The 22,500-nt window shown below is 40.4% G+C and overlaps 1 protein-coding gene across 1 annotated transcript in view; it reads left to right on the top strand.

Moving 5' to 3' along the window:
- Positions 1-22,500, top strand: part of LOC135569190 (neurotrypsin-like) — a gene marked incomplete at its 5' end in the record, with an annotated part of 93,373 nt that overhangs the window by 37,443 nt on the left and 33,430 nt on the right. The window contains 3 exon segments of the mRNA XM_065015986.1: positions 16,020-16,225; positions 21,837-21,955; positions 22,282-22,403. Of these exon segments, the coding sequence (XP_064872058.1) occupies positions 16,020-16,225; positions 21,837-21,955; positions 22,282-22,403 (447 nt within the window).

Below are 22,500 nucleotides of genomic sequence, written 5' to 3' on the forward strand. Positions count from 1 at the left end.
TAATGTAGATGGTAGAATCTGGAGGACAGACAGACAGACATAATGTAATGTAGATGGTAGAATCTGGAGGACAGACAGACAGACATAATGTAATGTAGATGGTAGAATCTGGAGGACAGACAGACAGACATAATGTAATGTAGATGGTAGAATCTGGAGGACAGACAGACAGACATAATGTAATGTAGATGGTAGAATCTGGAGGACAGACAGACAGACAGACATAATGTAGTGTAGATGGTAGAATCTGGAGGACAGACAGACAGACATAATGTAATGTAGATGGTAGAATCTGGAGGACAGACAGACAGACAGACATAATGTAGATGGTAGAATCTGGAGGACAGACAGACAGACAGACATAATGTAGTGTAGATGGTAGAATCTGGAGGACAGACAGACTGACATAATGTAATGTAGATGGTAGAATCTGGAGGACAGACAGACAGACAGACATAATGTAGTGTAGATGGTAGAATCTGGAGGACAGACAGACAGACAGACATAATGTAATGTAGATGGTAGAATCTGGAGGACAGACAGACAGACATAATGTAATGTAGATGGTAGAATCTGGAGGACAGACAGACAGACATAATGTAATGTAGATGGTAGAATCTGGAGGACAGACAGACAGACATAATGTAATGTAGATGGTAGAATCTGGAGGACAGACAGACAGACAGACATAATGTAGTGTAGATGGTAGAATCTGGAGGACAGACAGACAGACATAATGTAATGTAGATGGTAGAATCTGGAGGACAGACAGACAGACATAATGTAGTGTAGATGGTAGAATCTGGAGGACAGACAGACAGACGACAGACAGACAGACAGACAGACAGACAGACAGACAGACAGACAGACAGACAGACATAATGTAGTGTAGATGGTAGAATCTGGAGGACAGACAGACAGACATAATGTAGTGTAGATGGTAGAATCTGGAGGACAGACAGACATAATGTAATGTAGATGGTAGAATCTGGAGGACAGACAGACAGACAGACAGACAGACAGACTGACAGACATAATGTAATGTAGATGGTAGAATCTGGAGGACAGACAGACAGACATAATGTAGTGTAGATGGTAGAATCTGGAGGACAGACAGACAGACAGACAGACAGACAGACAGACAGACAGACAGACTGACAGACATAATGTAATGTAGATGGTAGAATCTGGAGGACAGACAGACATAATGTAATGTAGATGGTAGAATCTGGAGGACAGACAGACAGACATAATGTAGTGTAGATGGTAGAATCTGGAGGACAGACAGACAGACATAATGTAATGTAGATGGTAGAATCTGGAGGACAGACAGACAGACATAATGTAGTGTAGATGGTAGAATCTGGAGGACAGACAGACAGACATAATGTAATGTAGATGGTAGAATCTGGAGGGACAGACAGACAGACATAATGTAATGTAGATGGTAGAATCTGGAGGACAGACAGACAGACAGACATAATGTAATGTAGATGGTAGAATCTGGAGGACAGACAGACAGACATAATGTAGTGTAGATGGTAGAATCTGGAGGACAGACAGACAGACATAATGTAATGTAGATGGTAGAATCTGGAGGACAGACAGACAGACATAATGTAATGTAGATGGTAGAATCTGGAGGACAGACAGACAGACATAATGTAATGTAGATGGTAGAATCTGGAGGACAGACAGACAGACAGACATAATGTAATGTAGATGGTAGAATCTGGAGGACAGACAGACATAATGTAATGTAGATGGTAGAATCTGGAGGACAGACAGACAGACAGACATAATGTAATGTAGATGGTAGAATCTGGAGGACAGACAGACAGACATAATGTAATGTAGATGGTAGAATCTGGAGGACAGACAGACAGACATAATGTAATGTAGATGGTAGAATCTGGAGGACAGACAGACAGACATAATGTAATGTAGATGGTAGAATCTGGAGGACAGACAGACATAATGTAGTGTAGATGGTAGAATCTGGAGGACAGACAGACAGACAGACATAATGTAATGTAGATGGTAGAATCTGGAGGACAGACAGACAGACAGACATAATGTAATGTAGATGGTAGAATCTGGAGGACAGACAGACAGACAGACATAATGTAATGTAGATGGTAGAATCTGGAGGACAGACACAGACAGACAGACAGACATAATGTAGTGTAGATGGTAGAATCTGGAGGACAGACAGACAGACATAATGTAATGTAGATGGTAGAATCTGGAGGACAGACAGACAGACATAATGTAATGTAGATGGTAGAATCTGGAGGACAGACAGACAGACATAATGTAATGTAGATGGTAGAATCTGGAGGACAGACAGACAGACATAATGTAATGTAGATGGTAGAATCTGTAGATGGTAGAATCAGACAGACAGACAGACATAATGTAATGTAGATGGTAGAATCTGGAGGACAGACAGACAGACATAATGTAGTGTAGATGGTAGAATCTGGAGGACAGACAGACAGACATAATGTAATGTAGATGGTAGAATCTGGAGGACAGACAGACAGACATAATGTAATGTAGATGGTAGAATCTGGAGGACAGACAGACAGACATAATGTAATGTAGATGGTAGAATCTGGAGGACAGACAGACAGACATAATGTAGTGTAGATGGTAGAATCTGGAGGACAGACAGACAGACATAATGTAATGTAGATGGTAGAATCTGGAGGACAGACAGACAGACAGACAGACATAATGTAATGTAGATGGTAGAATCTGGAGGACAGACAGACAGACATAATGTAATGTAGATGGTAGAATCTGGAGGACATACAGACAGACAGACAGACAGACAGACATAATGTAATGTAGATGGTAGAATCTGGAGGACATACAGACAGACAGACATAATGTAGTGTAGATGGTAGAATCTGGAGGACAGACAGACAGACATAATGTAATGTAGATGGTAGAATCTGGAGGACAGACAGACAGACATAATGTAGTGTAGATGGTAGAATCTGGAGGACAGACAGACAGACATAATGTAATGTAGATGGTAGAATCTGGAGGACAGACAGACAGACATAATGTAATGTAGATGGTAGAATCTGGAGGACAGACAGACAGACAGACATAATGTAATGTAGATGGTAGAATCTGGAGGACAGACAGACAGACATAATGTAATGTAGATGGTAGAATCTGGAGGACAGACAGACAGACATAATGTAGTGTAGATGGTAGAATCTGGAGGACAGACAGACAGACATAATGTAATGTAGATGGTAGAATCTGGAGGACAGACAGACAGACAGACATAATGTAATGTAGATGGTAGAACAGACAGACAGACATAATGTAGTGTAGATGGTAGAATCTGGAGGACAGACAGACATAATGTAATGTAGATGGTAGAATCTGGAGGACAGACAGACAGACAGACATAATGTAGTGTAGATGGTAGAATCTGGAGGACAGACAGACAGACATAATGTAATGTAGATGGTAGAATCTGGAGGACAGACAGACAGACAGACATAATGTAATGTAGATGGTAGAATCTGGAGGACAGACAGACAGACATAATGTAATGTAGATGGTAGAATCTGGAGGACAGACAGACAGACATAATGTAATGTAGATGGTAGAATCTGGAGGACAGACAGACAGACATAATGTAGTGTAGATGGTAGAATCTGGAGGACAGACAGACAGACATAATGTAATGTAGAATGGTAGAATCTGTAGATGGTAGGAGGACAGACAGACAGACATAATGTAATGTAGATGGTAGAATCTGGTAGTAGACTGGAGGACAGACAGACAGACATAATGTAATGTAGATGGTAGAATCTGGAGGACAGACAGACAGACATAATGTAATGTAGATGGTAGAATCTGGAGGACAGACAGACAGACAGATAATGTAATGTAGATGGTAGAATCTGGAGGACAGACAGACAGACATAAGTAATGTAGATGGTAGAAGAATCTGGAGGACAGACAGACAGACAGACATAATGTAATGTAGATGGTAGAATCTGGAGGACAGACAGACAGACATAATGTAATGTAGATGGTAGAATCTGGAGGACAGACAGACAGACATAATGTAATGTAGATGGTAGAATCTGGAGGACAGACAGACAGACATAATGTAATGTAGATGGTAGAATCTGGAGGACAGACAGACAGACAGACATAATGTAATGTAGATGGTAGAATCTGGAGGACAGACAGACAGACATAATGTAATGTAGATGGTAGAATCTGGAGGACAGACAGACAGACATAATGTAATGTAGATGGTAGAATCTGGAGGACAGACAGACAGACATAATGTAATGTAGATGGTAGAATCTGGAGGACAGACAGACAGACAGACATAATGTAATGTAGATGGTAGAATCTGGAGGACAGACAGACAGACATAATGTAATGTAGATGGTAGAATCTGGAGGACAGACAGACATGTAGATGGTAGAATCTGACATAATGTAGTAGATGGTAGAATCTGGAGGACAGACAGACAGACATAATGTAATGTAGATGGTAGAATCTGGAGGACAGACAGACATAATGTAATGTAGATGGTAGAATCTGGAGGACAGACAGACAGACATAATGTAATGTAGATGGTAGAATCTGGAGGACAGACAGACAGACATAATGTAATGTAGATGGTAGAATCTGGAGGACAGACAGACAGACATAATGTAATGTAGATGGTAGAATCTGGAGGACAGACAGACAGACATAATGTAATGTAGATGGTAGAATCTGGAGGACAGACAGACAGACATAATGTAATGTAGATGGTAGAATCTGGAGGACAGACAGACTGACATAATGTAATGTAGATGGTAGAATCTGGAGACAGACAGACAGACAGACATAATGTAATGTAGATGGTAGAATCTGGAGGACAGACAGACAGACATAATGTAATGTAGATGGTAGAATCTGGAGGACAGACAGACAGACATAATGTAATGTAGATGGTAGAATCTGGAGGACAGACAGACAGACATAATGTAATGTAGATGGTAGAATCTGGAGACAGACAGACAGACATGTAATGTAGACAGATCAGGACAGAATGACATAATGTAGATGGTAGAATCTGGAGGACAGACAGACAGACATAATGTAATGTAGATGGTAGAATCTGGACATAAGAGATGGTAGAATCTGGAGGACAGACAGACAGACATAATGTAATGTAGATGGTAGAATCTGGAGGACAGACAGACAGACATAATGTAATGTAGATGGTAGAATCTGGAGGACAGACAGACAGACATAATGTAATGTAGATGGTAGAATCTGGAGGACAGACAGACAGACATAATGTAATGTAGATGGTAGAATCTGGAGGACAGACAGACAGACATAATGTAATGTAGATGGTAGAATCTGGAGGACAGACAGACAGACAGACATAATGTAATGTAGATGGTAGAATCTGGAGGACAGACAGACAGACATAATGTAATGTAGATGGTAGAATCTGGAGGACAGACAGACATAATGTAATGTAGATGGTAGAATCTGGAGGACAGACAGACAGACATAATGTAATGTAGATGGTAGAATCTGGAGGACAGACAGACAGACAGACAGACAGACAGACATAATGTAGTGTAGATGGTAGAATCTGGAGGACAGACAGACAGACATAATGTAATGTAGATGGTAGAATCTGGAGGACAGACAGACAGACATAATGTAATGTAGATGGTAGAATCTGGAGGACAGACAGACAGACATAATGTAGTGTAGATGGTAGAATCTGGAGGACAGACAGACAGACATAATGTAATGTAGATGGTAGAATCTGGAGGACAGACAGACAGACATAATGTAATGTAGATGGTAGAATCTGGAGGACAGACAGACAGACATAATGTAATGTAGATGGTAGAATCTGGAGGACAGACAGACAGACATAATGTAATGTAGATGGTAGAATCTGGAGACAGACAGACAGACATAATGATGTAGATGGACAGAATCTGGAGGACAGACAGACAGACAGACATAATGTAATGTAGATGGTAGAATCTGGAGGACAGACAGACAGACATAATGTAATGTAGATGGTAGAATCTGGAGGACAGACAGACAGACATAATGTAATGTAGATGGTAGAATCTGGAGGACAGACAGACAGACATAATGTAATGTAGATGGTAGAATCTGGAGGACAGACAGACAGACATAATGTAATGTAGATGGTAGAATCTGGAGGACAGACAGACAGACATAATGTAATGTAGATGGTAGAATCTGGAGGACAGACAGACAGACATAATGTAATGTAGATGGTAGAATCTGGAGGACAGACAGACAGACATAATGTAATGTAGATGGTAGAATCTGGAGGACAGACAGACAGACATAATGTAATGTAGATGGTAGAATCTGGAGGACAGACAGACAGACATAATGTAATGTAGATGGTAGAATCTGGAGGACAGACAGACAGACATAATGTAATGTAGATGGTAGAATCTGGAGGACAGACAGACAGACAGACATAATGTAGTGTAGATGGTAGAATCTGGAGGACAGACAGACAGACATAATGTGTAGATGGTAGAATCTGGAGGACAGACAGGACAGAATCTGGAGGACAGACAGACAGACATAATGTAATGTAGATGGTAGAATCTGGAGGACAGACAGACAGACAGACATAATGTAATGTAGATGGTAGAATCTGGAGGACAGACAGACAGACATAATGTAATGTAGATGGTAGAATCTGGAGGACAGACAGACAGACATAATGTAGTGTAGATGGTAGAATCTGGAGGACAGACAGACAGACATAATGTAATGTAGATGGTAGAATCTGGAGGACAGACAGACAGACATAATGTAGTGTAGATGGTAGAATCTGGAGGACAGACAGACAGACATAATGTAATGTAGATGGTAGAATCTGGAGGACAGACAGACAGACAGACAGACAGACAGACAGACATAATGTAGTGTAGATGGTAGAATCTGGAGGACAGACAGACAGACATAATGTAATGTAGATGGTAGAATCTGGAGGACAGACAGACAGACATAATGTAATGTAGATGGTAGAATCTGGAGGACAGACAGACAGACAGACATAATGTAATGTAGATGGTAGAATCTGGAGGACAGACAGACAGACATAATGTAGTGTAGATGACATAATGTAGTGTAGATGGTAGAATCTGGAGGACAGACAGACAGACTGTAGAGTAGAATCAGACAGACAGACATAATGTAATGTAGATGGTAGAATCTGGAGGACAGACAGACAGACATAATGTAGTGTAGATGGTAGAATCTGGAGGACAGACAGACAGACATAATGTAATGTAGATGGTAGAATCTGGAGGACAGACAGACAGACATAATGTAATGTAGATGGTAGAATCTGGAGGACAGACAGACAGACATAATGTAATGTAGATGGTAGAATCTGGAGGACAGACAGACAGACAGACATAATGTAATGTAGATGGTAGAATCTGGAGACAGACATAATGTAATGTAGACAGACAGACAGACAGACATAATGTAATGTAGATGGTAGAATCTGAGGACAGACAGACAGACATAATGTAATGTAGATGGTAGAATCTGGAGGACAGACAGACAGACATAATGTAATGTAGATGGTAGAATCTGGAGGACAGACAGACAGACATAATGTAATGTAGATGGTAGAATCTGGAGGACAGACAGACAGACATAATGTAATGTAGATGGTAGAATCTCTGGTAATGTAGATGGTAGAATCTGGAGGACAGACAGACAGACATAATGTAATGTAGATGGTAGAATCTGGAGGACAGACAGACAGACATAATGTAATGTAGATGGTAGAATCTGGAGGACAGACAGACAGACATAATGTAATGTAGATGGTAGAATCTGGAGGACAGACAGACAGACATAATGTAATGTAGATGGTAGAATCTGGAGGACAGACAGACAGACATAATGTAATGTAGATGGTAGAATCTGGAGGACAGACAGACAGACATAATGTAATGTAGATGGTAGAATCTGGAGGACAGACAGACAGACATAATGTAATGTAGATGGTAGAATCTGGAGGACAGACAGACAGACATAATGTAGTGTAGATGGTAGAATCTGGAGGACAGACAGACAGACATAATGTAATGTAGATGGTAGAATCTGGAGGACAGACAGACAGACATAATGTAATGTAGATGGTAGAATCTGGAGGACAGACAGACAGACATAATGTAATGTAGATGGTAGAATCTGGAGGACAGACAGACAGACATAATGTAATGTAGATGGTAGAATCTGGAGGACAGACAGACAGACATAATGTAATGTAGATGGTAGAATCTGGAGGACAGACAGACAGACATAATGTAATGTAGATGGTAGAATCTGGAGGACAGACAGACAGACAGACATAATGTAATGTAGATGGTAGAATCTGGAGGACAGACAGACAGACATAATGTAGTGTAGATGGTAGAATCTGGAGGACAGACAGACAGACATAATGTAATGTAGATGGTAGAATCTGGAGGACAGACAGACAGACATAATGTAATGTAGATGGTAGAATCTGGAGACAGACAGACAGACAGACATAATGTAATGTAGATGGTAGAATCTGGAGGACAGACAGACAGACATGTAATGTAGATGTAGAATGGAGGTAGACAGAGGACAGATCTGGTAGAACAGACAGACAGACAGACAGACAGACATAATGTAGTGTAGATGGTAGAATCTGGAGGACAGACAGACAGACATAATGTAATGTAGATGGTAGAATCTGGAGGACAGACAGACAGACATAATGTAGATGTAGATGGTAGAATCTGGAGGACAGACAGACAGACATAATGTAATGTAGATGGTAGAATCTGGAGGACAGACAGACAGACATAATGTAATGTAGATGGTAGAATCTGGAGGACAGACAGACAGACATAATGTAATGTAGATGGTAGAATCTGGAGGACAGACAGACAGACATAATGTAATGTAGATGGTAGAATCTGGAGGAGGACAGACAGACAGACATAATGTAATGTAGATGGTAGAATCTGGAGGACAGACAGACAGACATAATGTAATGTAGATGGTAGAATCTGGAGACAGACAGACAGACAGACATAATGTAATGTAGATGGTAGAATCTGGAGGACAGACAGACTGACATAATGTAATGTAGATGGTAGAATCTGGAGGACAGACAGACAGACATAATGTAATGTAGATGGTAGAATCTGGAGGACAGACAGACAGACATAATGTAGTGTAGATGGTAGAATCTGGAGGACAGACAGACAGACATAATGTAATGTAGATGGTAGAATCTGGAGGACAGACAGACAGACATAATGTAATGTAGATGGTAGAATCTGGAGGACAGACAGACAGACATAATGTAATGTAGATGGTAGAATCTGGAGGACAGACAGACAGACATAATGTAATGTAGATGGTAGAATCTGGAGGACAGACAGACAGACAGAATGACAATGTAGATGGTAGAATCTGGAGGACAGACAGACAGACATAATGTAATGTAGATGGTAGAATCTGGAGGACAGACAGACAGACATAATGTAATGTAGATGGTAGAATCTGGAGGACAGACAGACAGACATAATGTAATGTAGATGGTAGAATCTGGAGGACAGACAGACAGACATAATGTAATGTAGATGGTAGAATCTGGAGGACAGACAGACAGACAGACAGGTAGAAGACATAGAATGACATAATGTAGATGGTAGAATCTGGAGGACAGACAGACAGACATAATGTAATGTAGATGGTAGAATCTGGAGGACAGACAGACAGACATAATGTAATGTAGATGGTAGAATCTGGAGGACAGACAGACAGACATAATGTAATGTAGATGGTAGAATCTGGAGGACAGACAGACAGACATAATGTAATGTAGATGGTAGAATCTGGAGACAGACAGACAGACATAATGTAATGTAGATGGTAGAATCTGGAGGACAGACAGACAGACATAATGTAATGTAGATGGTAGAATCTGGAGGACAGACAGACAGACATAATGTAATGTAGATGGTAGAATCTGGAGACAGACAGACAGACAGACATAATGTAATGTAGATGGTAGAATCTGGAGGACATACAGACAGACAGACAGACAGACAGACAGACAGACAGACAGACATAATGTAGTGTAGATGGTAGAATCTGGAGGACAGACAGACAGACATAATGTAATGTAGATGGTAGAATCTGGAGGACAGACAGACAGACATAATGACAGTGTAGATGGTAGAAGACAGACAGACAGAGACAGACATAATGTAGTGTAGATGGTAGAATCTGGAGGACAGACAGACAGACATAATGTAGTGTAGATGGTAGAATCTGGAGGACAGACAGACAGACATAATGTAATGTAGATGGTAGAATCTGGAGGACAGACAGACAGACATAATGTAATGTAGATGGTAGAATCTGGAGGACAGACAGACAGACATAATGTAATGTAGATGGTAGAATCTGGAGGACAGACAGACAGACATAATGTAATGTAGATGGTAGAATCTGGAGTAGACAGGTAGACATAATCTGGTAGATCTGGAGGACAGACAGACAGACATAATGTAATGTAGATGGTAGAATCTGGAGGACAGACAGACAGACATAATGTAATGTAGAGTAGAATCTGGAGGACAGACAGACAGACATAATGTAATGTAGATGGTAGAATCTGGAGGACAGACAGACAGACATAATGTAATGTAGATGGTAGAATCTGGAGGACAGACAGACAGACATAATGACAGTGTAGATGTAGAATGGACAGACAGACAGACATAATGTAATGTAGATGGTAGAATCTGGAGGACAGACAGACATAATGTATGTAGATGGTAGAATCTGGAGGACAGACAGACAGACATAATGTAATGTAGTAGATGGTAGAATCTAGTGTAGATGGTAGACAGACAGACAGACATAATGTAATGTAGATGGTAGAATCTGGAGGACAGACAGACAGACATAATGTAATGTAGATGGTAGAATCTGGAGGACAGGAGGAATCTGGAGGACAGACAGACAGACATAATGTAGATGGTGTAGATGACATAATGTAATGTAGATGGTAGTAGAAGACTGTAGATGGTAGAATCTGGAGACAGACAGACAGACATAATGTAATGTAGATGGTAGAATCTGGAGGACAGACAGACAGACATAATGTAATGTAGATGGTAGAATCTGGAGGACAGACAGACAGACATAATGTAATGTAATGATGGTAGAATCTGGAGGACAGACAGACAGACATAATGTAATGTAGATGGTAGAATCTGGAGGACAGACAGACAGACATAATGTAATGTAGATGGTAGAATCTGGAGGACAGACAGACAGACATAATGTAATGTAGATGGTAGAATCTGGAGGACAGACAGACAGACATAATGTAGTGTAGATGGTAGAATCTGGAGGACAGACAGACAGACATAATGTAATGTAGATGGTAGAATCTGGAGGACAGACAGACAGACAGACAGACATAATGTAGTGTAGATGGTAGAATCTGGAGGACAGACAGACAGACATAATGTAATGTAGATGGTAGAATCTGGAGGACAGACAGACAGACAGACATAATGTAGTGTAGATGGTAGAATCTGGAGGACAGACAGACAGACATAATGTAATGTAGATGGTAGAATCTGGAGGACAGACAGACAGAATATGTGTAGATGGTAGAATCTGGAGGACAGACAGACAGACATAATGTAATGTAGATGGTAGAATCTGGAGGACAGACAGACAGACATAATGTAATGTAGATGGTAGAATCTGGAGGACAGACAGACAGACATAATGTAATGTAGATGGTAGAATCTGGAGGACAGACAGACAGACATAATGTAGTGTAGATGGTAGAATCTGGAGGACAGACAGACAGACATAATGTAATGTAGATGGTAGAATCTGGAGGACAGACAGACAGGTAAGAATGTAGATGGTAGAATCTGGAGGACAGACAGACAGACATAATGTAGTGTAGATGGTAGAATCTGGAGGACAGACAGACAGACATAATGTAATGTAGATGGTAGAATCTGGAGGACAGACAGACAGACAGACATAATGTAATGTAGATGGTAGAATCTGGAGGACAGACAGACAGACATAATGTAGTGTAGATGGTAGAATCTGGAGGACAGACAGAGATAATGTAGTGTAGATGGTAGAATCTGGAGGACAGACAGACAGACAGACATAATGTAATGTAGATGGTAGAATCTGGAGGACAGACAGAGATAATGTAGTGTAGATGGTAGTGGATGTGTTTGTGTCTCAGTGTTTGTTGTCTTTTTGGTCTCGTCTCCTTCGCTCCTCAGTGTGCCCCTTCCCATTTACACCAGATATGTAATGACGAGATGCACGTCTCCACCCTATGGAGAGTCGTGGTCCCAAAGGTGGGAAGACAAGCTGAGGTCCATACTAAACCCAAAGAAACACATTGGCTTTCATTTGGACAGATTTTAGAGAGAGTGAAACCTCTCTCTTCACCTCTTCCCCTCTGTTTAAACACACCAAGCCCCTCCCACTGCCACTCACTCCAAGCCCCTCCCACTGCCTCTCATTCCAAGCCCCTCCCACTGTCTCTCATTCCAAGCCCCTCCCACTGTCTCTCATTCCAAGCCCCTCCCACTGTCTCTCATTCCAAGCCCCTCCCACTGTCTCTCATTCCAAGCCCCTCCCACTGGCTCTCACGCCAAGCCCCTCCCACTGTCTCTCACGCCAAGCCCCTCCCACTGGCTCTCATTCCAAGCCCCTCCCACTGTCTCTCACGCCAAGCCCCTCCCACTGCCTCTAACACCAAGCCCCTCCCCTGCCTCTAACACCAAGCCCCTCCCCCGCCTCTCACCAAGCCCCTCCCCTGCCTCTCACGCCAAGCCCCTCCCCTGCCTCTCACGCCAAGCCCCTCCCCCGCCTCTCACGCCATTCCCTCCCCCGCCTCTCACGCCAAGCCCCTCCCACTGCCTCTCACGCCAAGCCCCTACCACTGCCTCTCACGCCAAGCCCCTCCCACTGCCTCTCACGCCAAGCCCCTCCCACTGCCTCTCACGCCAAGCCCCTACCACTGCCTCTCACGCCAAGCCCCTCCCACTGCCTCTCACGCCAAGCCCCTCCCACTGCCTCTCACACCAAGCCCCTACCACTGCCTCTCACGCCAAGCCCCTACCACTGCCTCTCACGCCAAGCCCCTCCCACTGCCTCTCACACAAAGCCCCTCCCCCGCCTCTCACACCAAGCCCCTCCCACTGCCTCTCACACCAAGCCCCTCCCACTGCCTCTAACACCAAGCCCCTCCCCGGCCTCTCACGCCAAGCCCCTCCCCTGCCTCTCACGCCAAGCCCCTCCCCCCGCCTCTCACGCCAAGCCCCTCCCTCTGTTTCTCACGCAAATTCCCTCCCTCTGTTTCTCACGCCAAGCCCCTACCACTGCCTCTCACGCCAAGCCCCTCCCACTGCCTCTCACACCAAGCCCCTCCCACTGCCTCTCACGCCAAGCCCCTCCCACTGCCTCTCACGCCAAGCCCCTCCCCCTGCCTCTAATAGAGATATGGACACTGAAACATGGAGATTATTTTACTGTAGTAGAGATATGGACACTGAAACATGGAGATTATTTTACTGTAATAGAGATATGGACACTGAAACATGGAGATTATTTTACTGTAATAGAGATATGGACACTGATTCAACCGTATCGTAGTTGATTCAACAGTATCGTAGTTGATTCATTAGTATCGTAGTTGATTCATTAGTATCGTAGTTGATTCATTAGTTCGTAGTTGATTCATTAGTATCGTAGTTGATTCATTAGTTGATTGATTAGTATCGTAGTAGTTGATTCATTAGTATCGTAGTAGTTGATTCATTAGTATCGTAGTTGATTCATTAGATCGTAGTTGATTCATTAGTATCGTAGTTGATTCATTAGTATCGTAGTTGATTCATTAGTATCGTAGTTGATTCATTAGTATCGTAGTTGATTCATTAGTATCGTAGTTGATTCATTAGTATCGTAGTTGATTCATTAGTATCGTAGTTGATTCAACCGTATCGTAGTTGATTCATTAGTATCGTAGTTGATTCAACCGTATCGTAGTTGATTCAACCGTATCGTAGTTGATTCATTAGTATCGTAGTTGATTCATTAGTATCGTAGTTGATTCAACCGTATCGTAGTTGATTCAACTGTATAGTAGTTGATTCATTAGTATCGTAGTTGATTCAACCGTATCGTAGTTGATTCATTAGTATCGTAGTTGATTCAACCGTATCGTAGTTGATTCATTAGTATCGTAGTTGATTCAACCGTATCGTAGTTGATTCATTAGTATCGTAGTTGATTCATTAGTATCGTAGTTGATTCAATTAGTATCATAGTTGATTCAACGTAGTTGATTCATTATCGTAGTTGATTCATTAGTATCGTAGTTGATTCATTAGTATTAGTTGATTCAACCGTATCGTAGTTGATTCATTAGTATCGTAGTTGATTCAATTCATTAGTATCGTAGTTGATTCAACCGTATCGTAGTTGATTCATTAGTATCGTAGTTGATTCAACCGTATCGTAGTTGATTCATTAGTATCGCATTAGGCATCGTAGTTGATTCAACCGTATCGTAGTTGATTCATTAGTATCGTAGTTGATTCATTAGTATCATTAGTATCGAAGTTGATTCATTCATTAGTATCGTAGTTGATTCAACCGTATCGTGATTCATTATTAAGTTGATTCAACCGTGATCGTAGTTGATTCATTAGTATCGTAGTTGATTCATTAGTATCGTAGTTGATTCAACCGTATCGTAGTTGATTCATTAGTATCGTAGTTGATTCATTAGTATCGTAGTTGATTCAACCGTATCGTAGTTGATTCAACTGTATCGTAGTTGATTCAACCGTATCGTAGTTGATTCATTAGTATCGTAGTTGATTCATTAGTATCGTAGTTGATTCAACCGTATCGTAGTTGATTCAACCGTATCGTAGTTGATTCATTAGTATCGTAGTTGATTCATTAGTATCGTAGTTGATTCATTAGTATCGTAGTTGATTCATTAGTTGATTCAACCGTATCGTAGTTGATTCAACTGTATCGTAGTTGATTCAACCGTATCGTAGTTGATTCATTAGTATCGTAGTTGATTCATTAGTATCGTAGTTGATTCAACCGTATCGTAGTTGATTCAACCGTATCGTAGTTGATTCATTAGTATCGTAGTTGATTCATCCGTATCGTAGTTGATTCATTAGTATCGTAGTTGATTCATTAGTATCGTAGTTGATTCATCCGTATCGTAGTTGATTCATTAGTATCGTAGTTGATTCATTAGTATCGTAGTTGATTCATTAGTATCGTAGTTGATTCAACCGTATCGTAGTTGATTCATTAGTATCGTAGTTGATTCATTAGTATCGTAGTTGATTCAACCGTATCGTAGTTGATTCATTAGTATCGTAGTTGATTCATTAGTATCGTAGTTGATTCATCCGTATCGTAGTTGATTCATTAGTATCGTAGTTGATTCAACCGTATCGTAGTTGATTCATTAGTATCGTAGTTGATTCAACCGTATCGTAGTTGATTCATTAGTATCGTAGTTGATTCATCCGTATCGTAGTTGATTCATTAGTATCGTAGTTGATTCATTAGTATCGTAGTTGATTCATTAGTATCGTAGTTGATTCATTAGTATCGTAGTTGATTCAACCGTATCGTAGTTGATTCAACCGTATCTTAGTTGATTCATTAGTATCGTAGTTGATTCATTAGTATCGTAGTTGATTCAACCGTATCGTAGTTGATTCATTAGTATCGTAGTTGATTCATTAGTATCGTAGTTGATTCATTGGTATCTTCAGTGTCTAAGTGTAACTCTGTTGTGTGGAAGTGTATTTTACGCTCATACACTCTGTCTGTCTGCGATGTTTGTGTGTCGTCTTCAGTGGAGTGGCGAAGGCCCGTGTGATGGCGTATTTTGGCGAGGGGGAGGGGCCTATCCATGTGGACAACGTGAAGTGTTCTGGCGAAGAGCGTTCATTGGTCGACTGCCTCAAACAGCCACCCGGGACGCATAACTGTCGCCATAGCGAAGACGCCGGGGTCATCTGTGACTACGGCCAATCACAGTTCAGCGACACAGAGGGCAAAGGTCAGTGGTGATGTCACAAACATATTTATCTGACGTCAACCTGTGTCCTGTCCTCTAGACTGACTGTGTCCTGTCCTCTAGACTGACTGTGTCCTGTCCACTAGACTGACTGTGTCCTGTCCTCTAGACTGACTGTGTCCTGTCCTCTAGACTGACTGTGTCCTGTCCTCTAGACTGACTGTGTCCTGTCCTCTAGACTGACTGTGTCCTGTCCTCTAGACTGACTGTGTCCTGTCCTCTAGACTGACCGTGTCCTGTCCTCTAGTGTTCCTGTCTGTCTGTGTTAGATACTAAACTAATGTTCCTGTCTGTCTGTGTTAGATACTAAACTAATGTTCCTGTCTGTCTGTCTGTGTTAGATACTAAACTAATGTTCCTGTCTGTCTGTGTTAGATACTAAACTAATGTTCCTGTCTGTCTGTCTGTGTTAGATACTAAACTAATGTTCCTGTCTGTCTGTGTTAGATACTAAACTAATGTTCCTGTCTGTCTGTGTTAGATACTAAACTAATGTTCCTGTCTGTCTGTCTGTGTTAGATACTAAACTAATGTTCCTGTCTGTCTCTCTGTGTTAGATACTAAACTAATGTTCCTGTCTGTGTTAGATACTAAACTAATGTTCCTGTCTGTCTGTGTTAGATACTAAACTAATGTTCCTGTCTGTCTGTCTGTGTTAGATACTAAACTAATGTTCCTGTCTGTCTGTGTTAGATACTAAACTAATGTTCCTGTCTGTCTGTCTGTGTTAGATACTAAACTAATGTTCCTGTCTGTCTGTGTTAGATACTAAACTAATGTTCCTGTCTGTCTGTGTTAGATACTAAACTAATGTTCCTGTCTGTGTTAGATACTAAACTAATGTTCCTGTCTGTGTTAGATACTAAACTAATGTTCCTGTCTGTCTGTGTTAGATACTGAACTAATGTTCCTGTCTGTCTGTGTTAGATACTAAACTAATGTTCCTGTCTGTCTGTGTTAGATACTAAACTAGTGTTCCTGTCTGTCTGTGTTAGATACTAAACTAATGTTCCTGTCTGTCTGTCTGTGTTAGATACTAAACTAATGTTCCTGTCTGTCTGTGTTAGATACTAAACTAATGTTCCTGTCTGTCTGTCTGTGTTAGATACTAAACTAATGTTCCTGTCTGTCTGTGTTAGATACTAAACTAATGTTCCTGTCTGTGTTAGATACTAAACTAACGTTCCTGTCTGTCTTCCTGTCTGTGTTAGATACTAAACTAATGTTCCTGTCTGTCTCTCTGTGTTAGATACTAAACTAATGTTCCTGTCTGTGTTAGATACTAAACTAATGTTCCTGTCTGTCTGTGTTAGATACTAAACTAATGTTCCTGTCTGTGTTAGATACTAAACTAATGTTCCTGTCTGTCTGTGTTAGATACTAAACTAATGTTCCAGTCTGTCTGTGTTAGATACTAAACTAATGTTCCTGTCTGTCTGTGTTAGATACTAAACTAATGTTCCTGTCTGTGTTAGATACTAAACTAATGTTCCTGTCTGTCTGTGTTAGATACTAAACTAATGTTCCTGTCTGTCTGTGTTAGATACTAAACTAATGTTCCTGTCTGTCTGTGTTAGATACTAAACTAATGTTCCTGTCTGTCTGTGTTAGATACTAAACTAATGTTCCTGTCTGTCTGTGTTAGATACTAAACTAATGTTCCTGTCTGTGTTAGATACTAAACTAATGTTCCTGTCTGTTAGATACTAAACTAATGTTCCTGTCTGTCTGTCTGTGTTAGATACTAAACTAATGTTCCTGTCTGTCTGTGTTAGATACTAAACTAATGTTACTAAACTGTTCTGTCTGTCTGTGTTAGATACTAAACTAATGTTCCTGTCTGTCTGTCTGTGTTAGATACTAAACTAATGTTCCCTGTCTGTGTTAGATACTAAACTAATGTTCCTGTCTGTCTGTCTGTGTTAGATACTAAACTAATGTTCCTGTCTGTTCTGTCTGTGTTAGATACTAAACTAATGTTCCTGTCTGTGTTAGATACTAAACTAATGTTCCTGTCTGTCTGTGTTAGATACTAAACTAATGTTCCTGTCTGTGTGTTAGATACTAAACTAATGTTCCTGTCTGTGTTAGTAAACTAATGTTCCTGTCTGTGTTAGATACTAAACTAATGTTCCTGTCTGTGTTAGATACTAAAAACTAGATGTTCCAGTCTGTCTGTGTTAGATACTAAACTAATGTTCCTGTCTGTCTGTGTTAGATACTAAACTAATGTTCCTGTCTGTGTTAGATACTAAACTAATGTTCCTGTCTGTCTGTGTTAGATACTGAACTAATGTTCCTGTCTGTCTGTGTTAGATACTAAACTAATGTTCCTGTCTGTCTGTGTTAGATACTAAACTAATGTTCCTGTCTGTCTGTGTTAGATACTAAACTAATGTTCCTGTCTGTGTTAGATACTAAACTAATGTTCCTGTCTGTCTGTGTTAGATACTAAACTAATGTTCCTGTCTGTCTGTCTGTGTTAGATACTAAACTAATGTTCCTGTCTGTCTGTGTTAGATACTAAACTAATGTTCCTGTCTGTCTGTCTGTGTTAGATACTAAACTAATGTTCCTGTCTGTCTGTGTTAGATACTAAACTAATGTTCCTGTCTGTCTGTGTTAGATACTAAACTAATGTTCCTGTCTGTCTGTCTGTGTTAGATACTAAACTAATGTTCCTGTCTGTCTCTCTGTGTTAGATACTAAACTAATGTTCCTGTCTGTGTTAGATACTAAACTAATGTTCCTGTCTGTCTGTGTTAGATACTAAACTAATGTTCCTGTCTGTCTGTCTGTGTTAGATACTAAACTAATGTTCCTGTCTGTCTGTGTTAGATACTAAACTAATGTTCCTGTCTGTCTGTCTGTGTTAGATACTAAACTAATGTTCCTGTCTGTCTGTGTTAGATACTAAACTAATGTTCCTGTCTGTCTGTGTTAGATACTAAACTAATGTTCCTGTCTGTGTTAGATACTAAACTAATGTTCCTGTCTGTGTTAGATACTAAACTAATGTTCCTGTCTGTCTGTGTTAGATACTGAACTAATGTTCCTGTCTGTCTGTGTTAGATACTAAACTAATGTTCCTGTCTGTCTGTGTTAGATACTAAACTAATGTTCCTGTCTGTCTGTCTGTGTTAGATACTAAACTAATGTTCCTGTCTGTCTGTGTTAGATACTAAACTAATGTTCCTGTCTGTCTGTCTGTGTTAGATACTAAACTAATGTTCCTGTCTGTCTGTGTTAGATACTAAACTAATGTTCCTGTCTGTGTTAGATACTAAACTAACGTTCCTGTCTGTCTTCCTGTCTGTGTTAGATACTAAACTAATGTTCCTGTCTGTCTGTGTTAGATACTAAACTAATGTTCCTGTCTGTGTTAGATACTAAACTAATGTTCCTGTCTGTCTGTGTTAGATACTAAACTAATGTTCCAGTCTGTCTGTGTTAGATACTAAACTAATGTTCCTGTCTGTCTGTGTTAGATACTAAACTAATGTTCCAGTCTGTCTGTGTTAGATACTAAACTAATGTTCCTGTCTGTCTGTGTTAGATACTAAACTAATGTTCCTGTCTGTGTTAGATACTAAACTAATGTTCCTGTCTGTCTGTGTTAGATACTGAACTAATGTTCCTGTCTGTCTGTGTTAGATACTAAACTAATGTTCCTGTCTGTCTGTCTGTGTTAGATACTAAACTAATGTTCAGTCTGTCTGTGTTAGATGTAAACTAATGTTCTGTCTGTGTTAGATACTAAACTAATGTTCCTGTCTGTCTGTGTTAGATACTAAACTAATGTTCCTGTCTGTGTTAGATACTAAACTAATGTTCCTGTCTGTGTTAGATACTAAACTAATGTTCCTGTCTGTCTGTGTTAGATACTGAACTAATGTTCCTGTCTGTCTGTGTTAGATACTAAACTAATGTTCCTGTCTGTCTGTGTTAGATACTAAACTAGTGTTCCTGTCTGTCTGTGTTAGATACTAAACTAATGTTCCTGTCTGTCTGTCTGTGTTAGATACTAAACTAATGTTCCTGTCTGTCTGTGTTAGATACTAAACTAATGTTCCTGTCTGTCTGTCTGTGTTAGATACTAAACTAATGTTCCTGTCTGTCTGTGTTAGATACTAAACTAATGTTCCTGTCTGTGTTAGATACTAAACTAACGTTCCTGTCTGTCTTCCTGTCTGTGTTAGATACTAAACTAATGTTCCTGTCTGTCTCTCTGTGTTAGATACTAAACTAATGTTCCTGTCTGTGTTAGATACTAAACTAATGTTCCTGTCTGTCTGTGTTAGATACTAAACTAATGTTCCTGTCTGTGTTAGATACTAAACTAATGTTCCTGTCTGTCTGTGTTAGATACTAAACTAATGTTCCAGTCTGTCTGTGTTAGATACTAAACTAATGTTCCTGTCTGTCTGTGTTAGATACTAAACTAATGTTCCTGTCTGTGTTAGATACTAAACTAATGTTCCTGTCTGTCTGTGTTAGATACTGAACTAATGTTCCTGTCTGTCTGTGTTAGATACTAAACTAATGTTCCTGTCTGTCTGTGTTAGATACTAAACTAATGTTCCTGTCTGTGTTAGATACTAAACTAATGTTCCTGTCTGTGTTAGATACTAAACTAATGTTCCTGTCTGTCTGTGTTAGATACTAAACTAATGTTCCTGTCTGTCTGTCTGTGTTAGATACTAAACTAATGTTCCTGTCTGTGTTAGATACTAAACTAATGTTCCTGTCTGTCTGTCTGTGTTAGATACTAAACTAATGTTCCTGTCTGTCTGTGTTAGATACTAAACTAATGTTCCTGTCTGTCTGTGTTAGATACTAAACTAATGTTCCTGTCTGTCTGTCTGTCTGTCTGTGTTAGATACTAAACTAATGTTCCTGTCTGTCTGTGTTAGATACTAAACTAATGTTTCTGTCTGTCTGTGTTAGATACTAAACTAACGTTCCTGTCTGTCTGTGTTAGATACTAAACTAATGTTCCTGTCTGTCTGTCTGTCTGTCTGTCTGTCTGTGTTAGATACTAAACTAATGTTCCTGTCTGTCTGTGTTAGATACTAAACTAATGTTTCTGTCTGTCTGTGTTAGATACTAAACTAACGTTCCTGTCTGTCTGTGTTAGATACTAAACTAATGTTCCTGTCTGTCTGTCTGTGTTAGATACTAAACTAACGTTCCTGTCTGTCTTCCTGTCTGTGTTAGATACTAAACTAATGTTCCTGTCTGTGTTAGATACTAAACTAATGTTCCTGTCTGTCTGTGTTAGATACTGAACTAATGTTCCTGTCTGTCTGTGTTAGATACTAAACTAATGTTCCTGTCTGTCTGTGTTAGATACTAAACTAATGTTCCTGTCTGTCTGTGTTAGATACTAAACTAATGTTCCTATCTGTCTGTGTTAGATACTAAACTAACGTTCCTGTCTGTCTGTGTTAGATACTAAACTAACGTTCCTGTCTGTCTGTGTTAGATACTAAACTAATGTTCCTGTCTGTCTGTGTTAGATACTAAACTAATGTTCCTGTCTGTCTGTGTTAGATCCTGTCTGTGTTAGATACTAACTGTCTGTCTGTGTTAGGTACGGTGGAGTCTGTGTCAGATCCTGTCTGTGGGTTGAGGCTGATACATACACGCCAACGCAGAATCATAGGAGGAGAGAACTCACTGAGGTAAGGAGAGAACTACATATATATACTGGTGTGTTGATGGGTGTTGTAGTTCTGGTATCTGTGTATGTTGGGTGTTGTAGTTCTAGTATGAGTGTTTGTTGGGTGTGGTTGTTCTAGTATCAGTGTATGTTGGGTGTTGTAGTTCTGGTATCTGTGTATGTTGGGTGTTGTAGTTCTAGTATCCGTGTATGTTGGGTGTTGTAGTTCTAGTATCTGTGTATGTTGGGTGTTGTAGTTCTAGTATCCGTGTGTGTTGTATGTTGAGTGTTGTAGTTGGGTGTCCGTGTCTAACCCTCATTAGTTTTATTGTGTGTGTGTGTGTGTGTGTGTGTGTGTGTGTGTGTGTGTGTGTAGGGAGGCTGGCCATGGCAGGCTGCGGTGCGTCTCAGAGGCTCTCGGGGGGACGGAAGGTTGGTGTGTGGAGCGACTCTCATCAGCTCCTGTTGGATACTCACCTCAGCTCACTGCTTTAAGAGGTAACTCACCTCACTGCTTTAAGAGGTAACTCACCTCACTGCTTTAAGAGGTAACTCACCTCACTGCTTTAAGAGGTAACTCACCTCAATGCTTTAA

This window comes from Oncorhynchus nerka, unplaced genomic scaffold (genome assembly GCF_034236695.1).
Source record: "Oncorhynchus nerka isolate Pitt River unplaced genomic scaffold, Oner_Uvic_2.0 unplaced_scaffold_1179, whole genome shotgun sequence".
In the NCBI taxonomy this organism is placed as follows: domain Eukaryota; kingdom Metazoa; phylum Chordata; class Actinopteri; order Salmoniformes; family Salmonidae; genus Oncorhynchus; species Oncorhynchus nerka.